The 23,459-nt window shown below is 36.1% G+C and overlaps 3 protein-coding genes and 8 non-coding genes across 12 annotated transcripts; 6 read left to right on the forward strand and 5 right to left on the reverse strand.

Moving 5' to 3' along the window:
* Positions 1 to 1,091: 1,091 nt before the first annotated feature.
* Positions 1,092 to 1,219, reverse strand: F49E10.16. Its single transcript, NR_071184.1, has one exon. It is a non-coding gene; the product is annotated as an Unclassified non-coding RNA F49E10.16 (non-coding RNA).
* On the forward strand, positions 1,123 to 1,251 carry F49E10.26. The gene has a single exon (NR_071185.1). It is a non-coding gene; the product is annotated as an Unclassified non-coding RNA F49E10.26 (non-coding RNA).
* Positions 1,252 to 2,121: 870 nt separating this feature from the next.
* On the forward strand, positions 2,122 to 8,007 carry F49E10.4 (Mitochondria-eating protein). The gene is made up of 14 exons (NM_001373311.3): positions 2,122 to 2,281; positions 2,539 to 2,658; positions 3,161 to 3,295; positions 3,594 to 3,748; positions 3,793 to 4,018; positions 4,478 to 4,642; positions 4,689 to 4,779; positions 4,823 to 4,884; positions 4,954 to 5,045; positions 5,102 to 5,216; positions 5,270 to 5,423; positions 6,215 to 6,324; positions 6,559 to 6,686; positions 7,637 to 8,007. Exons 1-14 carry the CDS (start codon positions 2,153 to 2,155, stop codon positions 7,791 to 7,793), a joined length of 1,839 nt encoding a protein of 612 aa, NP_001360757.1. The 5' UTR covers positions 2,122 to 2,152; the 3' UTR covers positions 7,794 to 8,007.
* F49E10.22 lies at positions 2,351 to 2,478 on the reverse strand. The gene has a single exon (NR_071186.1). It is a non-coding gene; the product is annotated as an Unclassified non-coding RNA F49E10.22 (non-coding RNA).
* A 4,112-nt stretch (positions 8,008 to 12,119) lies between the features above and the next one.
* On the forward strand, positions 12,120 to 13,088 carry flp-7 (TPMQRSSMVRF-amide 2). The gene is made up of 4 exons (NM_076584.6): positions 12,120 to 12,216; positions 12,333 to 12,371; positions 12,424 to 12,714; positions 12,762 to 13,088. The coding sequence occupies exons 1-4, from the start codon at positions 12,122 to 12,124 to the stop codon at positions 12,868 to 12,870; spliced, it is 534 nt and encodes a 177-aa protein (NP_508985.1). The 5' UTR covers positions 12,120 to 12,121; the 3' UTR covers positions 12,871 to 13,088.
* A 1,543-nt stretch (positions 13,089 to 14,631) lies between these two features.
* Positions 14,632 to 14,720, forward strand: F49E10.11. The gene has a single exon (NR_071187.1). It is a non-coding gene; the product is annotated as an Unclassified non-coding RNA F49E10.11 (non-coding RNA).
* Positions 14,721 to 14,738: 18 nt separating this feature from the next.
* F49E10.25 lies at positions 14,739 to 14,791 on the forward strand. The gene has a single exon (NR_071188.1). It is a non-coding gene; the product is annotated as an Unclassified non-coding RNA F49E10.25 (non-coding RNA).
* Positions 14,792 to 16,364: 1,573 nt separating this feature from the next.
* Positions 16,365 to 16,638, reverse strand: F49E10.9. The gene has a single exon (NR_071189.1). It is a non-coding gene; the product is annotated as an Unclassified non-coding RNA F49E10.9 (non-coding RNA).
* F49E10.2 (Carotenoid oxygenase) lies at positions 16,635 to 21,012 on the forward strand (the record flags this gene model as incomplete). 2 transcript variants are annotated; one of them, NM_076585.4, is made up of 12 exons in its annotated part: positions 16,635 to 16,862; positions 16,919 to 17,043; positions 17,113 to 17,364; positions 17,410 to 17,586; positions 18,187 to 18,476; positions 18,527 to 19,071; positions 19,116 to 19,203; positions 19,260 to 19,338; positions 19,392 to 19,713; positions 19,761 to 19,927; positions 19,977 to 20,149; positions 20,516 to 21,012. In NM_076585.4, the coding sequence occupies exons 1-12, from the start codon at positions 16,712 to 16,714 to the stop codon at positions 20,673 to 20,675; spliced, it is 2,529 nt and encodes an 842-aa protein (NP_508986.1). In that variant the 5' UTR covers positions 16,635 to 16,711. The 2 variants fall into 2 exon arrangements, with proteins under 2 accessions (NP_508986.1, NP_508987.1); NM_076586.5 differs by lacking the exon at positions 20,516 to 21,012 and having other exon boundaries at positions 16,661 to 16,862; positions 19,977 to 20,153.
* Positions 17,934 to 18,157, reverse strand: F49E10.8. The gene has a single exon (NR_071190.1). It is a non-coding gene; the product is annotated as an Unclassified non-coding RNA F49E10.8 (non-coding RNA).
* A 1,104-nt stretch (positions 21,013 to 22,116) lies between the features above and the next one.
* Positions 22,117 to 22,315, reverse strand: F49E10.12. The gene has a single exon (NR_071191.1). It is a non-coding gene; the product is annotated as an Unclassified non-coding RNA F49E10.12 (non-coding RNA).
* Between the last annotated feature and the right edge of the window lie 1,144 nt (positions 22,316 to 23,459).

The raw sequence follows: 23,459 nt of genomic DNA on the forward strand, positions 1-23,459 counted from the left end.
CTTTCATCGGACATGAACACAGAAAAAAAGTCTGAGAATATCAGTGTGTATTTCTGAAAAGGTTAAATATACTAGTTGGAAATGGTTATTGAAATCATCATATCACTTTACATATTTTGGGCAACCGCTTGTAATTGCTTGTAATGGCAAATTTCTTTATCCAGCTATTGTCAACTGAAGTTTAAAGTGAAAGTCATATGTCCGCTTATTATAATTACTTTTTGAGAATGTGAATAATTGTGGTTTTATTTTAATGTATAGGAAAATAAGAAAAAAAATCTCATTGTGTTTATCTAGTTAATATCAAATTTTTATAAATAAAATTTTGATTAGTTTTTTGAATAAGATTGTTTATAATATTTTTTATTTAATGACATTTTGAGTTTGAAAAATGTGCAATTTTTTTAAATGAACATTATAAAGAAACTTACTTCAATATCTATAGAAATATGATTTTAAAATGTAAATATGTAAATATGATTTTAAAAATATCAAAAAAGTAAGATAAGAATATTAAACATTTTATCATGCCCTCAGCCTAAAAAACGTTTTCTGCTTTCATTTCTATTCTTGTATTTTTCTAAGAAAAGCGAGAACAAACAGATATCAGTGGGGGTGTGGAGGGTAATTCAATTAAAACCAACATCAAGAAAGCTTCTTTCAACCAAGAAATACTCATATTCATACCCCCGCTCAACACCACTGACCTCGTTCCGCTCAACACCACTGACCTCGTTGAAATTACTATCGAAAGGACAAAACGTGTGGGGGGGGGGGGGGGGGGGGGGGGGGCTGTAGTAGACTCAAAAGAAAAATCGAAACACGCGTACAACACAATAACTTTTCTTCCCATTTCTCACTATTTCTATTTCTGCTTCCGTTGACTGCTTGATCCTATCCCGCGCCATTCAGCAACACCTTCAACGGGGGCACCTTTTGTTGTGTGAGAATTTCGCGTCCGATTTGATTTCTAGTCAAAACGGACAAAAGACGTAGTAAACGAGAATACAAAGTGTACAAGGTCCTGCCATGTAACACGTGTCAGTACGCCAGTACGGATGGCGCCCCGCCTTTTTTTTGCTTCCACCATCCTTTTTGCCGCCTTCATCAACCATTTTTTCCTCTCTCCCTCCGTACGGCAGCGCCTCCTCTCTGTGTGTGTGTCCATGTTGCAGTCATTTGCCTGCCAAGCTTCTGGCTTCCCAGACGCAACAATACAAACAAATCCTGACAGGCGCGACGACGGGCAGCCTCAGCTACAGTATCTCATTATTGGCACCTCTAATTGCCGTATCAAGTTTCAAAAAACGCGCGTCTCCCCGCTTTCAAGGGGAACGCAAAATTGTCGACGACATGTTTATCCGGCTGCTGCCGGCCAACCATTTTCTCACAGCCACCGGATATTCTGAGATGCTTCTTTTTTTGTTGTTGTCGTTAGATGTACAGTGCCATTCCGCATATCATTGATGTTAGGATCATCTAGCATCTACCAGAATTTTTCCTTTCTCTGAATTCTAAAAAACTGATGGTCTTATATGAGGTAGTATTTGGTGTATCACATATGTAATGTCATATTTTATTAGCTCTGCATACCTCACTCATTTTAAAAACTCTGCTCCAACCCTTTCCGAGAAACTAATTCTGGAGCACAGATAAAATCTGCAAAACTTTGTTTATATTCTTTCTGAAGTACTGCCTTCCATTCACGCATCTTTTCCCAATTCTTCCCGTTTTCACCGTTGGTGAAAGTCATAGTTCTTCAGATGACCACCACTTACGAATTGTCTGTATAATTATGGTGAAGTAGAGAATACGCCGTTCTCCTCTAGGTGAGAAAATATATATCCTATTATTTTCTCTTCCAGTTCAAGCATCCTTTACAGTAATCCCTTTGTAAGTATGTTGATATCATTCACACATTTGATGTTCTCTTTTCCCTTTCCACCATCACTTGAGAAGTAATTAATTGCATTTTTTTTCTTGCACACACTTGAGCGGTCTCCTTTTTCATTGTCTGTTGTTTTTTGTTGCTTTTTTTGTTCGCGATTCATCAATGTGCCGCTCTTTTTCAACGTCATTTTTCACACACTTGTTCCAAAAAACCTAACAATGAAAACAATAGAAAGGGAGCTGCAAACCAAATTCTTTATGCATGGCGCACAAAACCAGCAAATCAGCTGGATGGAGTTTTAAACCACCACGACAGGAACTTAATTTGATTCAATACACTTGCCAAGTGGAACCGCTAGATGTCCAGCTCTTGAATCATCTGCGAGAGCAAGTAAGTAGAAAAACCTGAATAATCAGGAAGAGAATCTTTTCATGAAGTTTATTTGACATTCAATTCCTAATCACCTAATCAAATTAACCCTAGCTGATCATCACTTTTTGATCATTTGCTCGGCGGGCACTACTATCCCGGTGCGTGCGAAATAATCAGTAATGCAAACTCAGTCGCACGCAAGCTTACGTCGGTGTCGGAACGAACGGCTTAGATGTATTTCACAGGTTCAAAGCAGCACGTCACTATACTTGCAGGCACAGAACACCGATGACTTGTCCGTTCTTTTCAACATTTTGCCACCGGTTGAACAACTCGTCTCGGAGATTCCGTACACATTGCCACTGCTGGAAGCGATTTATTTGAAATGTGAATTGGTGAGGGAGTCAGTAATAAAAATTTAACTTGGGAGTCGCATTATGCATATTTGTACGAATTCAGTTTTTAAATAAAAACCTAATACTTCAAATGCTTAGACTTAAAAAAATTTTCGGTCAAATTTTTTGTGAACAATATTGGTGCCAATTTGTCAAAAGCAAAAAATTGAACTTTTTGTGAAATTTCAGGCGTTGCTGTAGGTTTGAATCCTTTGAATGATTTATTTCAATCAATCAAAACACAATTATATTTTAAAACTCGTAGGAAATTTATTTTTGGTAGATTACCAATATTATAATTGGTAAAAAGTGAGATTTCGCCACATTTTGACTGTTCATAAAAATTTCAAAAGTGTATTTAAAAGCTTAACCAAGCATTTGGACATTTAAGCACAACATGAGCAGCTTTTAACAATATCAACAGTCTGACTAATAAGGAAAACTTGGTACATTTAGAAATTATACAATGTCTGCAATAAACATTTCATGTACCAAATTTCAGCGAACGGTGGAAGATGGGCTAATTCTGCCGACAAAGGAATTGTGTTGTGAGCAACTATTCTGCCAATTGGTCTGGTGGACAGCATTCTGTGAGCAAAGCAATTCATCACTTAAAAAACACTGTGCCATGTTTGCAGTAAGCTTTCTCGTCATTTTTCGTCCTAACGAAATGTGTTTCGGATTCTCCTTTTGAATGTTTTTTTTTGTTTAAAATGCAAATAGTTGTTCGTGTTCGCGAGCGCTTTTTCCAGAAAACAGCAGCAAAAACACGTCGCGTAAGACTGCGCAAAATGCATTTTTGCTATTTTTCACGGCGGAATTGCTCACTTGTCGAGGAGCCGAGAGAAGATAATCAAATAACGTTTTTGTGACGGCGTATGCATCCTCCCAACAAAAATGAACATGGAAAAATATTAGAATAGGGTTCGTTTCAGGAGTTTCAACCATGTATTGCCACTTTGATGTCGATTGTCGGAAGGCAGTGTCCCGATTTGGTGAAAAGAGCTCGCGAAGATAGAAATCAGTTGAAAACATGTTTAGAGAGTCTAGGATGCCACGGGCTTGTTAATTGCTCGTCAGGATTAATTAGGTTCGTTTTTTCTTGTGATGGAAAACAGGATGTATAATTTGCAGAATGACTGACGCCGTTCATCTGGAATTGTTGAAGCATGTGGAGAATCTGAAAATTATTTGCTCACAAATAAAGGAACTTCAACATGATCCAAAATCAAATGCACCGGATCCATCATGCGAGAGTCACCAGAGACAGATGAGCATGAGATTGTCACAAGTGTTTGAACGATTGAAGCTTAATGAAACTCTTCAGTGTGTACTTGAAGAAACGTTTCAAAATCAACACGTGAGCAATTCTTCATTATTTGAAAACAAGGGAAAACGTTTTTTTCCATTCTTGAGTACTGTCCAAAAAGTACAACTCCTATCCAAGAATTTTTTAGCTGTAAACAAATATTGCTAAAATATGGCTGCCGCTTGCCGGAAAGTGTTTGAATTTTGGCAACCGATTGTTGCTCGTTGTTAATTTTGATGTTCGGAAACTTCCGCATTTGCTGAAATTTTTAAATTGAATTTTTGTTTTTAAAATTTGCTCTGACTGCATGAAAAGATCCAAAACGTCCACGTAAATGAAATATGACCATTTTTCTCAAAAACAATCAAAAATAAATGTTCTGCACGGTGAGAACACAAAGATTTAAACTTTTGTTCGGATGTTTTGGGGGACTACGTTTTTTTTTGCAATATAAACTGAGTTTCAACACTAATTAAATGATTAACTTTTATCTCTTTAACCAAATTCCAGCTTGGCTCATTGCTACGCATCTGTCGTAAGCGTGTCGGATCGGACAAACTTCTCATCGGATTGTTTAATGCATTTGCAAGAGCTGCTCCGGAAGACTTTGCTCTTCAACAGATGGACCCAATTGTTGCACAGCTAATCGTAGTGTTCAATAATTCATACAACAAGGTAAACAGGAACTAAAAACCAAAGGTTCATTTTTTGTACTTTTCAGCTATTGCAAATGTGTCCTGATGATGTGAGCTCCACGAGATTGTCTTCGGGATCTTCTACATCCTCCGTATCACAGGGAGCATCTTCAATCAGTATGCCAACTTGTTATAAGTAATCTGTGATTTTTGTTTTCAGATGAAAAATTTTCTGTTCGACCGTCGGAGAACTCCATTCAATTTGACAGTCTCAAGCAAGAGGTGTGATTTTTTAAATTTTTAATTTAGTACATACTACTACTCTCTAAAAATAATTCTTATTGAATTTAGATTTCAAAATTGCGAAAAGAATTACGAGTTGCCAACTACACTATTACTCAACTAAGGGAAAAGTCCGAAGAAGACTCGGTGATTAAAGAAAGGTACGTATGAAAAATACAACTCAAAAAGTGTCGTATTTCATCTAAACTCTATCCAGTTCCCTTCCACTTCCCGACTATCCGGATGCGACCGCATATTATAATTCCGCAACAAAAGAACAAACGAGTCAATTGGTCACTCGATTCGGCGAATTGTTCATATTCGCTAGCAATGTACGTGAAGATCAATTGAAACGAAAAACGATGATCTTGAATAAAACTTTCAGGAACTCAGGGATTCATTGGATACTTTACCGGAAATGGAAGGAGAGGACGACTTGCAAGCTATTTTCGGACATGAAACCTTGATATTGACTTACAATGTGGTGAAAGAGCACATTGAAGACAGAAAGCTAGCGGTATTGAAGGCATTGGGATCTGGTTAGTAGTGAAGGTTTTTTGCAATATCACTTCACAAACTGTCGGGTTGTTCTTTATTTCAAAATTTAGGGTAAACATAGAGTAACGAAAATTTTGGTCATTGTCTCATTAGATTCAAAATATACAAAAATATAAATAATTTACCAAATTTCGTAGTGAAACGTTTCAAAAAATTGGGTTTCAAAGTTTCATGCCTATTTTCAGCTGAAATCAGACTTTTTGCAAAATTGTCAGTGTCGCAGTAAACGGAAATTTTTTTTTTAAATATTATTGCTCACTGTTGTATGTTCGATCGTTTATTACTCATATTTTCGTTGATTTAAGAACATATTCGCTTTATAGGTGCACACATTTTTTCCACATATGTTCACCCATCCACTGAAAAACACATAAATCAGAAAAAACGTAGTTACCTACCAATATGCTGTATAGGATAATAACTACATACAATTTAATTTACCAAATTTCAACTTTGTTTTTTTTTTAATTTAGGATTTTGGCTGAAAACAGGATCATTTTCAAAACTTCGAACTGCCATAACTTTTTTAAAAACATTTCAAGACATTTCATTACTAAACTCTGTTGTTTTGAGCTATTTTGAGTCTGTTAGAGAGTTTTACAAAATTTCGCTACCTTTAATAATCAATCAACAATTATCAAACCACAAGAATTCTTAAGAAAACATATCATTCAAATTTTTGGAAAAACTGGATCAACTTCGCCAATGTTTAAATGTTTAAGCATGTGACTTTACACATTTTTTTAACACGTTGAAAAATTTGTGTTTTCAGTAAATAACAATGCCAAAGAATCGAATGAATTGACAATGTTTGAAGATGCATTGAGTTCACAGCTTCACAAAGAGTTCACCACAACAAAAGCTGGAGGCCATATTGCAGAGGTAACTTAAAAACTTGTCATCAAAATTTTAAAGCCTGACTCAAAATGAATGCAAACTTCTTTCAACCATTTGTTCTATATTCTCAGAGATCCTAGTATCAAGAAGCTAAAACTTATAGGTTGACAAATAATCACTACCGACTACATATAAATTATCTAAATATAATTTAAGAAAAAAAAAAGTAAATTGACAAATACGTCAATTATTTGCCGACCTAATATAACATTTTTCCAGGATCTGTGCCAGCAAGTATTCAAGAAGCTTGACGAGTACCCCGGAGTTGAAGAATGTCTAACTATTCATCAATACATCCAAAAATGTATATCAATATCATGGGACATTCAATGCTGCCCGGAACGAAAGTGAGTCTTTTTTTTGTAATATTGGTCCCCAGCCTCCATATAACTTTTTCTGGCACGTCATTGATTTTACTTATTTAAATTATTCACACCTCCGCCGCAAAACCTCCCCCTCCGAAAATCTAAAATTGTCACTGCAATTTAGAATTTTTGATAGGGTTCGAATTTTTCTGGAAAAAAATACCCCAGCATCTCCAAAATTGTTCCTGGTGATGATTTTTGAATTTCAGAACGTCACTTAAAAACTTCCGATGTCTTTTTCTGCGATATTTCTATTTTAAAATATGCCGACCATTTTTCTTCTCTGGCACTGACAAATTGAGGTTCATCAAAAGTTCGTGCTTCTTGACACCTGAGCATAGAATATACAATGAGAGACTTGTACACCCACATGTTTGTAATGATGAATAACTTCCATTTGCAAATGTTCATTTGAAGATGGGGAATTTTTTTTGGCTATTTTTGTAATTTCTTATTCCCTAACTTTCATAGTATCTAGGTATATCAGCTGGAGGAAATAAAAGTTGTTAAAAAACTTTTGTTTTCATTTCTAGTTTTTAGAATGACTGTTTTTCATAACCAAAATCAAAATTCAAGTGATGTCCAAATAATCACATTTCCGTTTTTCAAGTGATTCCCCCCAATATCTGAACTTTTTATGTGGTGGAATGTTTTTTTTTCATGTTTTGATTTTCAGACTTGATATATAAGATTTTATTTTCCATTAACAATTCTAGAAATCCAATCTGTTTGCCTTCGTGTAAGCGAACACATTGGAAAAAAACGTCTCGAACTTTTGCTCGAATCCTCAGAATAGAACATATGTGCCGACCTGACAAACAGTGCCACAATAAATCAAATCCCAGCCACTGCAGAAAAACCTGACTTTTCCGATATTAATAAATTCAATCCACCCACGGAACGCGCCCATAACTCATCATATCCTATTGCAGATTGAAGTTAGAGTACGACGGAGCCGAGTTCGAGCCGTCCCGTCATTCCAGAGGAGCTTACTCGGGAACAACCAACCAAGTTGTCAACTTCATATGGCCTGCGCTGATTGATACTTCAGACAATCGAGTCCTTCTTAAAGCGATTGTTTTGACATGATAAGCAATGAATCACGTGGTTTCTGGGTACACCAACAAAATTCGCTCAAGAATTGAAAACTAATTAACCAAGGTGTCCGTTAAGTATTTGCTCCATCCTCAAAAGTTATAATCATATGATATTTTGAGAAACTTTGATTGTTAACTTCTAAAGTTGTAGCTTTCTCGGCCAAATCTATGTATTTCGTGTAAATAAACAAATGTTCATCAGAAAGTCACTTCAGCTTCAAGTCTTTTATTTATTTTATTGCTTTACGTGAATACTGATTTTAAGACTTTTTTCATATTTTTCTATACGAATACGAAAATGTTGAACGACTTCTGAAAAACAACATTTCTTTAGGAATTTCAATAGTTTAGTAGTGATGCATTAATTAGTAGATGACACTTTTCTAAGTCTTTCTTTTTTAAAAGAGTTTCACAAAGAAACGTTCGATCTATTTTTCTACTCATTCAGTTCGTAAAAATTGGATTATTTCCATGTTTTTTGTTAGAATTTCCTATTCAAGTATCTTGTCACTTATAAAATGAAAGAAAACGTCAGAAATTAACGCGTATTCTAAGAAATATTACCGGAAGGTGATTCAGTCTAGCGTGAAGCTGGAGAAATTACACGTTTTCTCATCAATTACACTGTAAGAAGCGTAAAAGAGCAGCGAGTGAATTTTCATAATATTTTACTTTTGTGTCTCTTGACCTGAAAGACTTGAGGAAAGAGATGGAAATAAATGAATCTACTCCGTATTTTTGCAAAATTAACGTTCAGACTAGATAACTGTTCCAGAAAACCAGCATGTCATTTTTCAAATAAAATAATCAGGCTAACTTGAACTTTCTGATTCTTGTTGCAATACCGTTTTTGGTAAAGTTTTGCAAATTGGTCGATAATCTGAAAATTGCAGAAAAGTAGAGTTACCCGTCGTCTCTGACATAACTTTTTTTTTTCATGAAGATTCTGTAAAACCAGCAGCGCCTGCCTTGCCTAAAAGATCAATTCGCGCCTTCTGTATAGTGCGGCGCGGAACCTGTCGGCTGTTGCATATCGCACTATGCGGTCATTACACGTCAAAATGCAGAATTGATGCGATGAGGCCGTCGTGAGGCCTACAGCTTTTAGGAAGTCGCCTGGCCGTAACTGTGTTTATCTCACAAGAGCAACAATCGCTCAAGTTTGCTTTTGAAACAAAGCGAATATTTTCTAGACCTTTAAACATTTTCAAAAATACTCCTTCTGATATTCTACAAATATAATTTCTTAGGATTAGTAACATTGTCCCTGTAAACTTTACGACCTTACTATGTATCAGCCTGAAAAAAAATTGAAAAATAAAACATCTGCGAAGTCCATGCTTTCTTGCACGTTTTATTATGCAATTTCTCGTCATTGTGATTTTTTGTTTCTATTCCCATCTGCTTGCAACTATTTTTTTACTCATAACTCTCCGCTGATTATTCCTCCCCATTGTGACTCTATGATCGCAGAAACTAATAAAAAGATAATGACGAATCCCAAATTTTAGATGACTTTTTAGGCATCTTCCATGCTCAATGAGCTTCTCACGTTCTAATCAAAAACTGCTTCTTCCCCCGCATCCTCATAAAAACAGGCTAGTATTACTCATATCGGTGCCCATTTTTGACTTTATTCTATTCAACATGAATTCCCTTGTCGCAGTTGAATCAAAAAATAAAATAAACATGACGTTATGATTTCAATAAAAACTATGAGTAGATGACAACTACTACATGTTGATCAGCAGTACTCTAAGAAGTGCACTTCGGAAAGATATTTCAAGTGCCAAACGTTTTTCTAGAATTTAGAAAGCTTTACGCACAGAAAAATATTTTGATTTCTCACTATAAAAACTAAAAATAAAATCTAAAAGCTTGACATTTTGATGGCGAACTATGAAAATATGAAAATCAAATCTCCAACATCTCAAAACAATTTTTCAACTGTCAAGTGTTCATCTTCATTCTTTTCTTTTTTATTTTTTTTCTGATTTTTGTTGCTCATTTTTCTTTAACCCGCTTTTCCAGGAGTTCTCCAAAAAACCCTCGCTGTTAGCTATAAATCAATTTATTTTGGGAGTACATGTTGCCACGAAAAATAAAACAAAGTAATTTTCTAAGAAATCGGAATAAATTTTTTACCCTTATTAAAAACTACTACGTCGATTAATGTTAAACAAATTTAATCATACATGTTTCTAGCGAAAAAAAAACCTTGAATACGGTCAAAGAACAGCGAATTCTGATAAGGCATATTTTCTATGTTTATTTATTAGTGTTGCTTGAATAAATTCATGATCATTTATAGTGATGCGAGAGCTGAAAGTTTCTTGGAGCGAAACAAAAAGCAAAATTGGAGCCTATATAACCATGTGATCAAAGTGTCAAAATGATTTAACAATTGTAGTTTCATAAACTAGAAATTACGTGTGGAAACTGACAAAAACTTTCAACTTTTCAACTTTTCCGCCTTCAATTTTTCTAGAATTCTTAATTTCATTGCAGCAGCGACTTAATTTCCGTTTTGACGTAGACTTAAGATTATATCGGTAACATTAGTTGTAAGTTTTCTTCGTCATTTTACAAAGACTTACAACTCGCCGTATAAATTTTCAATTTTTTCGGAATTGTTGGCCCACGTGTTTTCATTTATTGTGAACAAAGTTAATAGCTTGGTTGTGTCTGGAAAAGTTACTTAAAGTAGTTCAAAAACTTAGAGTTCTATGAAATAGCAGCTTCTCTTCTGGCATCTCTCACATCTTTTGCTCGAGTTACGATAATTGAGGAAACGTTTGAAATTAAATGCACAGGTGATTCTATAAAATACTTATGGAATGTTTTTGAAAGGGTTTTGCAAAAATACTCAAACGCATCTACAATAAGTGTACATACGTAATATGACATATCACCCAGATTCACAAAACCACATGTTTTATAGATATGGTACTTGGTTTCAACAATTTTTAACATACTTTGAAAAAGAGCAAAAAGTATGTTTTACATTATTTATTGAAAACTCGTGTCAAGACCTGTTATTGTACTTAAGTTTTTTATCTGAAACTATTTTAAACTCTACATTTCACAATCAATGATCAAAAGAAAAACTGACCGAAATTTCTTTTTTTTTATTTTAAACTAGTTTTTGAACAAAATTGAACTTAAAAAACTTCAGTATCCACAATTGAAAAAAAACGTCATTTTTTGATTTTCTTAATCTTGAAGCTGTATTGTAATGTACTTAAAATTATTTTTGTTATGCGACTCTTATAATATTTTACATAAAAAGGACTAGATAAATATGTGTTTGTGCATCACAACCCCCGTTTAAAAATAAATTGAACTTTCATTCATTTATTCATTTCAATTAAACATAATATATTTTATAATTTTTTTTCAGGCTCCAAAATGACTTTTTTATAGGTTGAAGAGCCTGATAATAGTTTTAATAATACCTAAATTTATAAATTGAAATTTCAACGTACATCAGTACGGATAACTTTGTGTCTAAGTAATACATACAAAATTTTTGGAAACTTATTTGTTGAATTAATTTTTATTTTTGCCTTCTTCTAACACTTCCTCCTAAATTCTCAACTGACCGCTCAAAAGGTTTCAAACATCTTTCTCTTTGCTCTTCTGGAGAGTGCTTGCTAGTATCCTAAAATACCCGACACAATCAAACAGAGATGGACCGCGTGAATAATGAAGTGTCCCAAGATCCGTATAATTCACTTTGATTGCTCTGTGAACTTGGATTTTTTTAATCGGGCTAATGCGTCTTTAGCAAAAATAGCCAACCATCTCAATGGATTCCAACCTAATTTTGATTTTTTTTTTTTTTGGTGTTATTTTTTCTCCTTGTTCCGATTTCCAGTTTTTGTTTGGACGAAGGCGGAGTCATAGCATCAGACAAGGTTAGAAGGCATGAGAAGAAGGGGGTGGAGCATGAGCCTTTCTCGAGCTCAGGAATATGAAAGCGTATATAAGTATGGATAGCAGCTTCTATTGCGTTTCTGATTGTGATTATTTTGCCCCGTCATCAGTTTTCTTTTCAGTAAATTGTCAAATACAAATTTTTTGATTACTGTTGCTTGGTCTTGTGCAATCCACTCAATCTTGAATCCAATTTGCAGTTCAAGTTACAAATTGAATTTCCCTCTGCCAACACTCAAAGAAGGGTTCTTTTTTTTGACTTTTCAACTTTTCTCCTCATTTTTTCTCGATTGAAATTTCAATTTTTAAACCACTCCGCGTCATGTTTGGAAACATGACGTCATCGAAAAATACCATCTCGTTTTCATTCAAAGACTTTTAGAAATGCTTGGATCCCGCTTCCTTCTTCTTGCTCTTGGTCTCCTAGTTTTGGTATTGGCCGAGGAATCAGCCGAACAACAAGTTCAAGAACCAACTGAGTGAGTTGAGATTTATTGATATTATGTTGTTCTTGTTGTCGTGATTTGTTGAGTGAATAAATTTATTTTATTATTCTGAATGAACTCCTATTTTTTCTATTTTTTATATTTTTCAGACTCGAGAAGTCAGGAGAGCAACTCTCAGAGGAGGACTTGTGAGTTGTTATTATTCAGAAAAAACTTTATTCTCACACTATGCACTTTTAGAATTGACGAGCAAAAGCGTACTCCAATGCAACGCTCATCAATGGTTCGGTTCGGACGGTCACCAATGCAACGCTCATCCATGGTTAGATTCGGAAAGCGTTCGCCAATGCAAAGGTCCTCAATGGTTCGCTTTGGAAAACGGTCGCCAATGCAACGATCTTCAATGGTGCGTTTTGGAAAACGTTCACCGATGGAGCGTTCGGCTATGGTTCGCTTTGGAAGATCACCTATGGACCGATCGAAAATGGTCCGATTTGGTAGATCATCAATTGATCGCGCTTCTATGGTTCGGTACGTATTGACGTGAAAAGTATTTTGTGAATAAAGCTGAAGTTCAGACTCGGAAAACGGACACCAATGCAGAGATCATCGATGGTCCGTTTTGGCAAACGTTCGATGGAATTTGAGATGCAATCAAACGAGAAGAACATCGAGGACAGCGAATAAACAAGTACATGCAAACACCTTGATTACCAAGAACAAAACGGTCTCACATTGTAGTTTAATCTCGTTCTACGGCCTATTCTTACCTTTTTCATTTATGTATTTTTTTTTGACAATTATTTTTGTGCCACTTGACTAATAGTACAGATTGGTCGCTACCCAAATACTCCAGTGTATCAAAATTAATTTGCGATTTGCAAAATAAAGAACCGACGCCTGTTTTCCAGTCCTTCATCTTAAATTCATGCAATGCAAAGGATGAGAGGATTTCAAAAAAATAAAACTATAAAAAACAGGAAAATTGTTCAGAATGGCTAATACGGTGAGTCTGGTAAGTTGATTAAAAACAATGTACATTTTTTGCTTTTTGGACTAGTTTCGCGCCATAAAGCATTGTGTCCCGAGCCTGGTTTCATGTCCACTCATTCGCTGCAGTATTCAAATATGATCAAACCTGCCCAGCTACAGAAAAGCCTGATCTCGCGCCTTTCCCTATAACGTTAAAAGTTGTTAACTTTATTTCAAAGTGCATCGACTCTCCTAGGAGAGCGTCGTATGAGTTAAGTTGAACTTTTCAGAAAATAATCCAAAATGATTATTAACATTGTAAAGGCTTCTCAATCCCTACGGCAATAAATCATACAGAGCTTTTTGGTCATGGTCACCCGCTCGTTTTCCTGAAAATCAGAAATATACGTATTTGGATAATAGAGGTTTATTGAGAAAGCCTAAATCTAATAAATTTCAAACCGACAATGGTAAATTTTTCGATATAATTTTCTGGAATGGGTTAATTTTTTTTGCAGTTGTTTATATTATGTCAGATAACTTTTTATTAGTAATAGTCAGAACAGACGGGAAGTTGTAATAATATCAAAATGATCGGAAACCTCAAACGGAACAAAACTAGAAGGAGTATTATCTAAAGTTATATTGGGATAGAGGATGCCTCAGATTAAAAAAAAAATTTTGGCAAATAATCAGATATTGGAAATTTTGAGAAATTTTGAACAATTCTCCTTGTTTTAGCCATACAATTTTTCACATAAATTTTTTTTTGCTGTTTATTTTATTTTGCTGTTTATTTTAACCACACAAACTATGTTCAACAGATTATCATCCAGTACGAGCTGAGGGGGAATGAAAAAAATAAGTTTTATGGTTCTATAAAGACCAAGCACCATAATAAAACTTTAAAAAAATATTTGGAAATGTTGAATTGTGAATCAAAAAGCGGTGCATATAGTTTATAAAAATTTAATGATTTTCTTCTTTTTAATTATTCGTTTTCAAAAAATTTGTAAAGACTGAATTTTCTTCTTAAGTTTTCACCGAAAAAAATTTTACTAATTTTTTGCAAAAATGTATCATGTTCTTTGTTTGATTTAACACCATAGAAGTGGTTTTCAACAAATCATAGTCCACATTTAATTAAAATTGCACCAACACACAATTTTCAAGCTTTCTTCAATGTTTCCAAAGTTGAAAAAACACTTGTAGGTTTTTGAAACCATTAAAAAGCTTTATTATATGGTAATACCCAAGTAGTTCCGCATCCGCAAACAATTCTACATGCCCATTTTTTTGAGCTCAAATAAACGAGGTTGTGGGATTTTTAATCAAGTTCTACTATTCTACCGCCAACTCCTAGAAATAAATATTTGATTGAAATATTTCATTTTCAAATTATGAATTCCCAGAAGTTGCGAGGAAAACAATTTCCCAAGTTTCGAGCTTCTCCCCTAACATCTCACGTCAGTGCAATGAAATGAGTAAAATAAAAGGGAAGAAGCGGAATGAAGAAACAATAAAAATTGCATGCGTTGAGTGCAAATTGGCGGTCGAAAAGTTCAAGACGTCGCAAAGTTTGGTAGTTTGGTGGATCAAATTACGGAAAAATGGAACAGAAAACACAAGAGGAAGTTGGTAAAACAATTGAAAAATGGCCCAAAGTTCGATTTTTTACAGTTTCTTTCTTTAGAAGCAAATATCACGTAGTGTAAAAGCAAAAGTAAACTTTTCAAAAACCTTTTCCAAAAAAATACATCAGCAGAAACACATTGTTTACGGTTATTTTTAAGGCGAAATCCTCAAATTCTCCATTCTCCTTATTCTGCTTACCAAAAACCATCTTAATCTAGTACTTGCCACATCAAAAAGCAAAATAGAGCATTATCTGGAAAGCCATTGGTTATATTTAGGAAAACACGTCTTTAATAATAATAATTCCGATCAAAGGACACTTTACAATTTTTGGTTTCTGTTAACAATGATCTTTTTTTTCTACAAATTTTCCCTGTGATTTTTTTTTCTATTCTGGGTGTATGATTCAACGATATAACCCATCAGTTTGTCACGATGCAACGTCTTATTTGTCACTCGATAGCATCAGTTTTACGGGTGGTCGAAATTGAAATAGCATCGCAAACATGATGGTGCAATCATTAAAAATGGGCATCGAATTAGCGGAGCCCAACAATGGACAATTTTTAGATGGCTTTGAAAAACTATGTTTGGAGTGAGGATTAGAGCAAAAAAAACAGTGTCTGTTTTTGAATTAGTCTATGTTTTAGGCGAATATTAATATAAAAAACAATTATTCGTGAATTTGAAATCAAGAAAGTATGTTTCAAAATTGGTTCTGTTTTTTAAAAATTAAAATCATTAGAAGTTTGCACTTGTTTCAAATTTTCATGATATCTCAAAACGCAATTCCATTAGCACCTAATTATGCAATCTAATTTGACAAATTACATCTCAGTTCGCTTTACAGATATAAAAAGTGTGTTAACTATACGTATATCAGACCTGTTAGTACCTGTTATATAGCAGGCATGTTAGGCCTGTTAAAAAGTAGGTTGAATGGGCCAAGAAAAAATAATCCGCGGCTCACTTTTATCAAAATCATGATATTCCTTCTGAACTTGGGAGAAGACGTCAAAAACGTTTCTGGGAACAGAAGCGCGTGCTTGGGAACGTCTGTGAACTAGTTTCTTGCAAAATTGGGCCGAACCCTTCGAACTTTTTAACAAGTATAAAGGGTGAACCAAAGACATACATTGGGGCGGGGGTGCAAGATTAATAAAAAAATATGATATCTTCAGAAAGTTAGAGACAGGCACCTTATGTAATTGTTTTGCAATCAACGTGAAAACCATTTAATCTGCATAGTATTGACACATTGATACTGTTCACGCAAAAAGTCTTTGAGCAAAGATTGCTGGGTGACGGTCAATTAATCCAGCAAAGCACAGTCATAACAATGTTTGCCAACAAGTAGAATGCTATTGTTCGACATTCTATTTTTCCACAAATGACCTTTTTTTCTGCAAAACATGAGTGCCCCCCCCCCCCCCCTTTAACAAAAAGTTTCACCACATTCTATGCGTCTCCCAAAACGGTTCTGTTTGCGTGTGCTGCTGTCTCCCACTGTTCTTCTTCTTCACTATTCTTCGTTCGTGTATAGCGTATTTTGTGGAGCTTTTGGTTTTAAACTCGGGCCTGGGGTGGTGCGACCGACGACGCAAGGATGCGGAACTCGAGTCTGATACGTTGGGTCACCGTCGCCACACGAAATAGTACGGATCCGCGCGGAGAGAGCATCACCTCAAAAAGATGTGCGTTCCGTGAGGAGGCGCAGATTCAGATGGCGCGCGACGAACGATAAGCCGCCGGCCACACACATACACATACCGCACAATCGGTATACAGTGTGCGTCGAGCTCCTCCCCATTCCAAAGTAGCCGCCGACTCCCTCCCAACAACCTATTAACCCGCCTCTCAAACGACGACCATAATAGTCAGTGGCTCGAAATCTGATTCCAGAGGTCGCTCGCCTTTACACATGTCACCAATTATTGCATTATTGCTAGTGGGGGTACCCACTATACTCGCACAATCATTTAATCAAACCCACCTCGGATTCCCTGAAGCATGGGATGGAGACAAGTACAGAGAGCTTTACTGCCCAAGCAAAAATATCCCCAAATGGCTTGGTAATCATTTTATGCCTTCATAATTAAACATGTTCTTATCTTTTTTCATTATTTAGACGGTTATTTCCTCTGCCAATTGTCTGCATCATATGGTAACTCTTCCGCTCCAGAAGGTGAAAAGCTGAACCACATGATTGACGCCATCGGTGCTGTTGGATCATTCCATGTTAGCAATGGCCAAGTAGGTTACACATTAATTTTATTTTTCTGCTGACTTTGTAGTTTTTATTGCAACTTCCCCATTTCTTAGGTTGTCTTCTCTGCTCAATACTATCCAGCCCGCCCATATAAGATCTGGGAGTTCTACGACCGTAACATGAGCAAGGCTAGCGTACCATGGGCAGGATGGTCGGACTATAATCTTACTGCAATGTCGCGTTGGGAGCAAGTTCCAGCTAACCCAGATTCTGCAAGATTCCACCCGAATCTTGATTTCTGGAAGGTTGGCAACAGAATTGTAGCAGGTACTGAGGCTCCATATTGGGTGGGGTATGAATTTGATGTGAGTTTTAGGTAATTTGAGCAGAAATCAATGTTCCTAATTTAGGTTCGAACTCTTCAAAAGTTCAAGCTTTTCCCATTCAAAGAGGAAAATGATATCTTCTCTACACCAAGACACACAATGATCCCAATTTCAATGGCAATCCATGAGCGTAACGATGCTGATGGAACAATCTGGGGATCGTTCTCCGCAATGAACTTCGAAGAGCAAAGATTCTTCCAAGTGAGTTTTCTCAGAATCCCAGTATAAATATCTTTAGTGTGGTGTTAGTTTATACTCGCAAATGTATCAAATCGAAACATTTCGACCCATTTGAGCCTTGAGTGGCCAAAACGGTTTCAATCAAAAGTTATTCCTCACCCCCTCTGCGCCGCCTGAATTCTTGAACAAACGGTAGGCGTGCTCACGGCGCGCGGAATCTATCGATAGGTCAACAATAAATGCAGTGCAATGGAATAAGTTGAAAAGTAAACAATGCGAGCCACGAAGACGTGAAAATGAATTGAATTTTTCATATATCTATTTCGGTGTTGAATTGTGTTCCGCCACTAACTCGAACACTTTAGCTGAGACCTAAAAAAGTCTGTTCTCAAGTGTTTCATCGCAAAAACACCTAAATTGGCTCAAATGGCCGTGAAGAGTGTCCGAAGGGTGTTGGAGCGCTTCATGTTACAGTTTGTAAACCTCTTTGCAAACAGGTGTAGCGCACTCAGAGTGGACACTGGTAGTCGGTAATGTGTCAATACACGCGATGTGCACTAAAGAATAAAAAACCCAACACGAGGTGTGAATCTTCAAAAAAAAAGAACTACTTTTTTGCAGGGCATCTTCACTGTCGACACAAACGGTGTTCGTCGAGTTGTTGGACTTTACGACTACGGAGTATGGGACACAAATGCATGTGGTAGCAATGATGAATACATTGGCGACAAGACACTTCTTCCTGGTTACATTCACTCGATTACATCAACTGAAAACTTTATCATTCTCCCTATCACCTCTTTGCTCATCAACCCATGCAAATTCAAAGAACCACCATTGAACAACGTTAGATCTGCAATTCAAAAGGGAGGACTCTGGGGAATGGACTTTTATGATATGGTGCCAATGAGGTAGCAAATGTTCATTTTTTATATTTTATTGTAAAGTTCTGCGGTTTCAGATTCCTCATTTTCAACAAGAAGACACTTGAATTCACAACCTCTAAGCCATTGGAAGTCTTCCCATCCATGTTTGTAACTCATCAATTGAACGCTTTTGAAGCCGATGATGGTAACTTTGTTGCTGATATGGTTGTTTATGACTCCCATGATCCATACGTGAAGTACTTCTACACCGACTTCCTCACCAAACAACTGTACCCAAGCACTGCTCGTGTTCTTCGTTTCACATTAGATAGCAAGAAGCAACGTGTAATGTACAATTACCTTGTCCCACAAGAGACTATCGCTGCCGATTTCCCACAATTCAACCATAATTACGAACAAAAGCCTTATCAATGGGGATACTTGGTTCAACATCCGTTCGCCTCTGGAAATAGTATTATCAAGATTAATGTTGACGAGCCAGCTGGAAATCGCAATTTAGAATTCCGCGCAGAGCCAACATTAGTGCTCCACGAGCCGTGGTTTGTTCAAAAACCAGATTCAAAGAAGGAAGACGAAGGTGTTCTTATTGTTCGTGGATTGGACACAGCGGAAAACAAAGGTACGATCCTTTGAACTTTGTAAATAAACAACTATTATTTAAAGGTGTTCTTATCGTGATTGATGCTGAGAAAATGGTCGAACTTGGAAGAGCCTATGTTCCAATTTCTATTCCATTCGGATTCCACAACAGGTATGCCGTTTTTCCATCGGTTTTTTTTGTTAGAAAAAAACATTTAAAAATTTCAGATTTTTCTCCAAGAAAGATCTTGGTCTCCCGGAAGGATTCCAGGTTGGTCAAAGTCAATACAGACCAATTGAGAAAAAGGTTTCCCACTTCTAAATAACATCCCTATAGGCTTTAACTTTGCATTGTTTCAGCAAGGATTCGCGACTCTGCCTTTGAGAAAGGTGTCCACAGTACCACCAACCACCTCAACTTCTTCCACGACAACTCAAAAACCAAGCACAACTACAACTGTCCCGAGCACAACTCCCACATCAACCACCACCACGACAACAACTACTCCAAAACCAACAACTAGTACATCCACGTCCACATCAACGACGACAACAACAACGACCTCCACAACAGCCACTACAACTCCTCAACCGACAACCACAACGACATCAGAGAAGCCTGTTACGTTGACAACACAAACATGGACTGCTCCACCAACTACTACTGTGAAGAGAACAACGCGTAAGATGAATGAAAATATAATTTAATTTTATATCTATTTTTTGCAGCACAAACTGTTCCAACTACAACTCCAAAAATTCCACGTTGGTGGCCACTAGCTGGTTCTGGAAGCACTGAACAACCATGGTGGCAAAAGGTACAAACTGGTCAGAACACTCTTCCACCACTTTTTCCAGTTTCAAAAAGAGTGGAGGAAAAAGTAGAGAAAGTTTCGGTTTGTGAACTTATAAATCCCTCTTAAACTTGAATGTTAATCATTGAAGGCAAAGCCAAATGAGAGCGACAACAAAATCCCCGAACAAAAGCCTGTGACGGCTACTGGATCCATGGATGAAATCTACGAACAAACGCTTGGAGCACTGTGCTCATGGCTTCCAAAAGTTTTCACTTCGATCTCGAATGAGTTGTGCTGGAAGCAAGGAAAAACAGCGGCTAAGTAAGATAGCGCAATTAGAGCATTGTATTTTTCATTACACTACGCAAACACCACTGAAACACACTTTGAGTTTCAAAAACAAAAAGCATATACCGTGCAATGCACAATCCCAATTCCATCTTGTACGTTCGCGCTCTTGTTTACTGCAAAAGCACACATTGCCGCTACAATAAACCCTATATGTCTAAATGTGTATCCTTCTAACTTCACTTGGTGAAATTCGTGATTAGAAACTAGTTCGTTTCTTTTCAGTTGAAAAAATTCAGACGTTTTTTAAACGCGAATTCGTGGCTAATCTCCTGTTTCACCTGCACCCCGTTCCACGTCCCAGAACTTTCACCTCCGCCGTTTTAGAGAGCATTACAGGTGGATGGCTCCTCTTGCGCAGACCTATGCCGAACGATTCCGAATGGGCCGTGCCAACCGAAAGGTCTCCCCTAACGACACACCAAACCTTCAGCCATCCTTGAAGCAAATGGCATTCGATGAACAGCAGCAACAAGCCGAGCCCATCCGATTCGGTTAATTAATTTTTTGCTCCGTGTTTTTTCCATTTCCCTTTTTTCTGAAGATGTTTAAAAACCGAGCTCATCAAAACCCCTTTCATGGTCTTGTATCTTTTTTATCCTTTTCTCCATTTATTTTTGTTATCCATAGTAGGGCGTATCGTCCAAGAAGAGCAGGTATTATGCTCTTCATTCATATTTTTCTTACTTCTTACTAAATCTGGTTTGAGCGAATGCATTTTTGTCGAGAACATCTCATCATCTTCTCCTTTCAATATTTATTTTTATTTTTCTTTCTCATTTTTCACAGTTACTGGTCAAGATTTGCTTTCGCGCAATAAACTTTGCTCAATTTTTTATATATTTTTTTCTTACTTTAACGCTCATAAAATTGCATAGCTAGTCACCGTAGATTCAATTTCCACAAAAATTACTTTCGTACAAACGTAACCTTTTAGTATACACGGGATTTTTATGTGAACGACATTTCCAAAAATTTTCATACTGTAGCTATAATGTGGGCATGAATCCGCCCAGCCATACCACTAAATGTTTTTTCTCTGTTCTTCTAGAATTGAGCATTTCTTATAGAAAAACCACATGTCATCTTCCGCGAGCAACTCCTTCTTTTTTTTCTTCATCAGATATTCTCAGAAGTTACGTGGAGCCTGGATTAGCAGTCAGTCGGCAGCTTCCATCAGATTAGTGACCCCTAATAGACACGACATTATTGCACTCCATCCTGTTTGCTTGCATTCTTCTTTTAGCTTGTGTGAAAACGTGCAAATCGCAATCTTGAACAAGCTTCAGGATGGCCAATTCTGATTATCTGAAACTCATCAATTTAAAAATAATGATTTCTCGCATGCTGTTGAACTTTTATGTACTTCATTTAGACTTTTTAGTTTTTTCAAAATCACCTGTCCAAGGTTTTGTAAATTGCCAAATTTTCTAAGGAGTGGACTATTTTTTGAAATTTCAGGTGTTGCTGCAAGTTTGAACTTCTGTGATGTTTGAATATAATTTATTAAAAAATACTACGAATACAGAATTCTTATAACTTTGTTTTGATGCATGTCAATAGTTTAACGTTTCGGTTTTGTTTTAGCAAATGTCTGTATAAAACATCATTAAATGTGTGAAATGAATGATTTTGACTTAATTCATTTTGTAAACCTCTAACAAAATTTAGCTACTCTACATTTGAGGATTGTACACTGAAAAGTCCCAATTTTCAATTAAAACCACCTCTTTAAGCCTCTTTTACTTTATTTTCATTGTTTTTGCATAGAGATTTGTGCATTTTTGTCATTTCTCATTTGAATGTTTCAATTTTCGGAGCAACTTTAACATTTTCGTCATAATTTTGCTATTTCAATGACATCTCTACTAGTCAACAGCAGTTCTCTATTCTAAAACGTCTTTAGAGAAATGTTGATATCCAAATTCCCTATTAATGTTTAGTAGCATCCAAGTCATTTGGTTATATAAAAATAAAGTGGATATGTCTCATTTCTACCACAGAGAAAATGGAGGGACACTCCTCTCTCTCTTTCTTCTCTTTTTTCTCCACCACATCGCCTTCCAAATAGCCGTTTTGGCTTGGTGTGGACGAATGAGCTCTCAGTTATCGATTGAGCCTATGTTGTCTTCTTTCTTCTATTTTTCCCCTTCTTCATTACCCCCCTCATTTGCCTATTTTCACTCTTTGTTTCGTAAAATTGTGTTGTCTCGGGGTGCCTTTTTTGCTCCTATTTTCGCATAGCAAAGAGCAAGAGCTGATGAAGGGAGGGAGCATCGCGCCGTGCTACAACAAGTTCCGGAAGGGGTGCTTTGCTCTGGCTCGAGGTGGTCTCGCTGACACTTTTTCTCTGACCTCTTCTTCTTTGCTTCTCAATTGCATTACCAGAACAAATTGAGGAGAAAAAAAGAAGAGTGCGGAAAAGGAAAAAAAAACAATTCGAACTTGTTCTCATGAATAAAGTTTCTTTTTGAAGTCCTCTTTTACGGTGATGAATTTTTTTTCAGTTTTGTCAGCTGCTTTTCATTTTTTGATCCGCATGTACATTTCATTTTGTTTTCTTGGAATTTATCAAATATTATATTTTTGAAAAATTTCAAAATCACTTCTTTTGCTAAAATAGTCTTTATACACGATCTAATACATTCAAAAAAATGATGAAAAAAAAATTTAAAAAGTAATTTTTGATGTCTACCTAACTATGTTTCAACTATTTGAACATTAACATTTTAAAAGTACAAATGCGCAGGTACGCTGGTACGTGGTACGTGGACACAAACTCACACTTTTGGAAATTGTTGCAATTCATCAAATCACTGACTGAATATTTTCAAAAGCCTAAAACTTTTTTGTTGAATTTATTGTTATGTGATCCATTTCCAAATTTTTGAATGTCTGAACTATCAAACACCACCTGTACAGTCTTGACTGCCACCAACACTTTGAATTCTATTTATATAAGTTTAGAATTTTTCACTTGATCGTGTATTACAAACAGTGGAAAAAAATATTAAAAAAATATGTACAACTTTTCAAAAAATTATAATTTTTTCATTTCAAGTAAAAACGCAGTGAAAAAGGTAAAGCGAGTTCAAACCCCTGAAATGTTGGAATAAAAATATTTTAAATATAGTTACAACATAAAACAGAGAGAAACAGCTTTCCCCCGCTTTTAACAATAAATGAAAACTTTCCAAAATTGTTTGAAACGTTTTATTACAATATTTAGTTATTTTAGCATCATAGGAATTGATTCTAATTACTATTCCAATGCTCCATCTTT

Source organism: Caenorhabditis elegans, chromosome X (assembly GCF_000002985.6).
Source record: "Caenorhabditis elegans chromosome X".
NCBI lineage: Eukaryota > Metazoa > Nematoda > Chromadorea > Rhabditida > Rhabditidae > Caenorhabditis > Caenorhabditis elegans.

What these genes read in the sequence shown, in the direction of transcription:
- F49E10.4 (NM_001373311.3), top strand. Translation starts at nt 2,153, where the DNA reads ATGGCGCACAAAACCAGCAAATCAGCTGGATGGAGTTTTAAACCACCA. An exon ending in TCAATAATTCATACAACAAG is followed by an intron (nt 4,643 to 4,688) that starts GTAAACAGGAAC and finishes TGTACTTTTCAG; the next exon opens with CTATTGCAAATGTGTCCTGA. An exon ending in ATTGAAGGCATTGGGATCTG is followed by an intron (nt 5,424 to 6,214) that starts GTTAGTAGTGAA and finishes TTGTGTTTTCAG; the next exon opens with TAAATAACAATGCCAAAGAA.
- flp-7 (NM_076584.6), top strand. Translation starts at nt 12,122, where the DNA reads ATGCTTGGATCCCGCTTCCTTCTTCTTGCTCTTGGTCTCCTAGTTTTG. An exon ending in CAAGTTCAAGAACCAACTGA is followed by an intron (nt 12,217 to 12,332) that starts GTGAGTTGAGAT and finishes TATATTTTTCAG; the next exon opens with ACTCGAGAAGTCAGGAGAGC. An exon ending in CAACTCTCAGAGGAGGACTT is followed by an intron (nt 12,372 to 12,423) that starts GTGAGTTGTTAT and finishes ATGCACTTTTAG; the next exon opens with AATTGACGAGCAAAAGCGTA.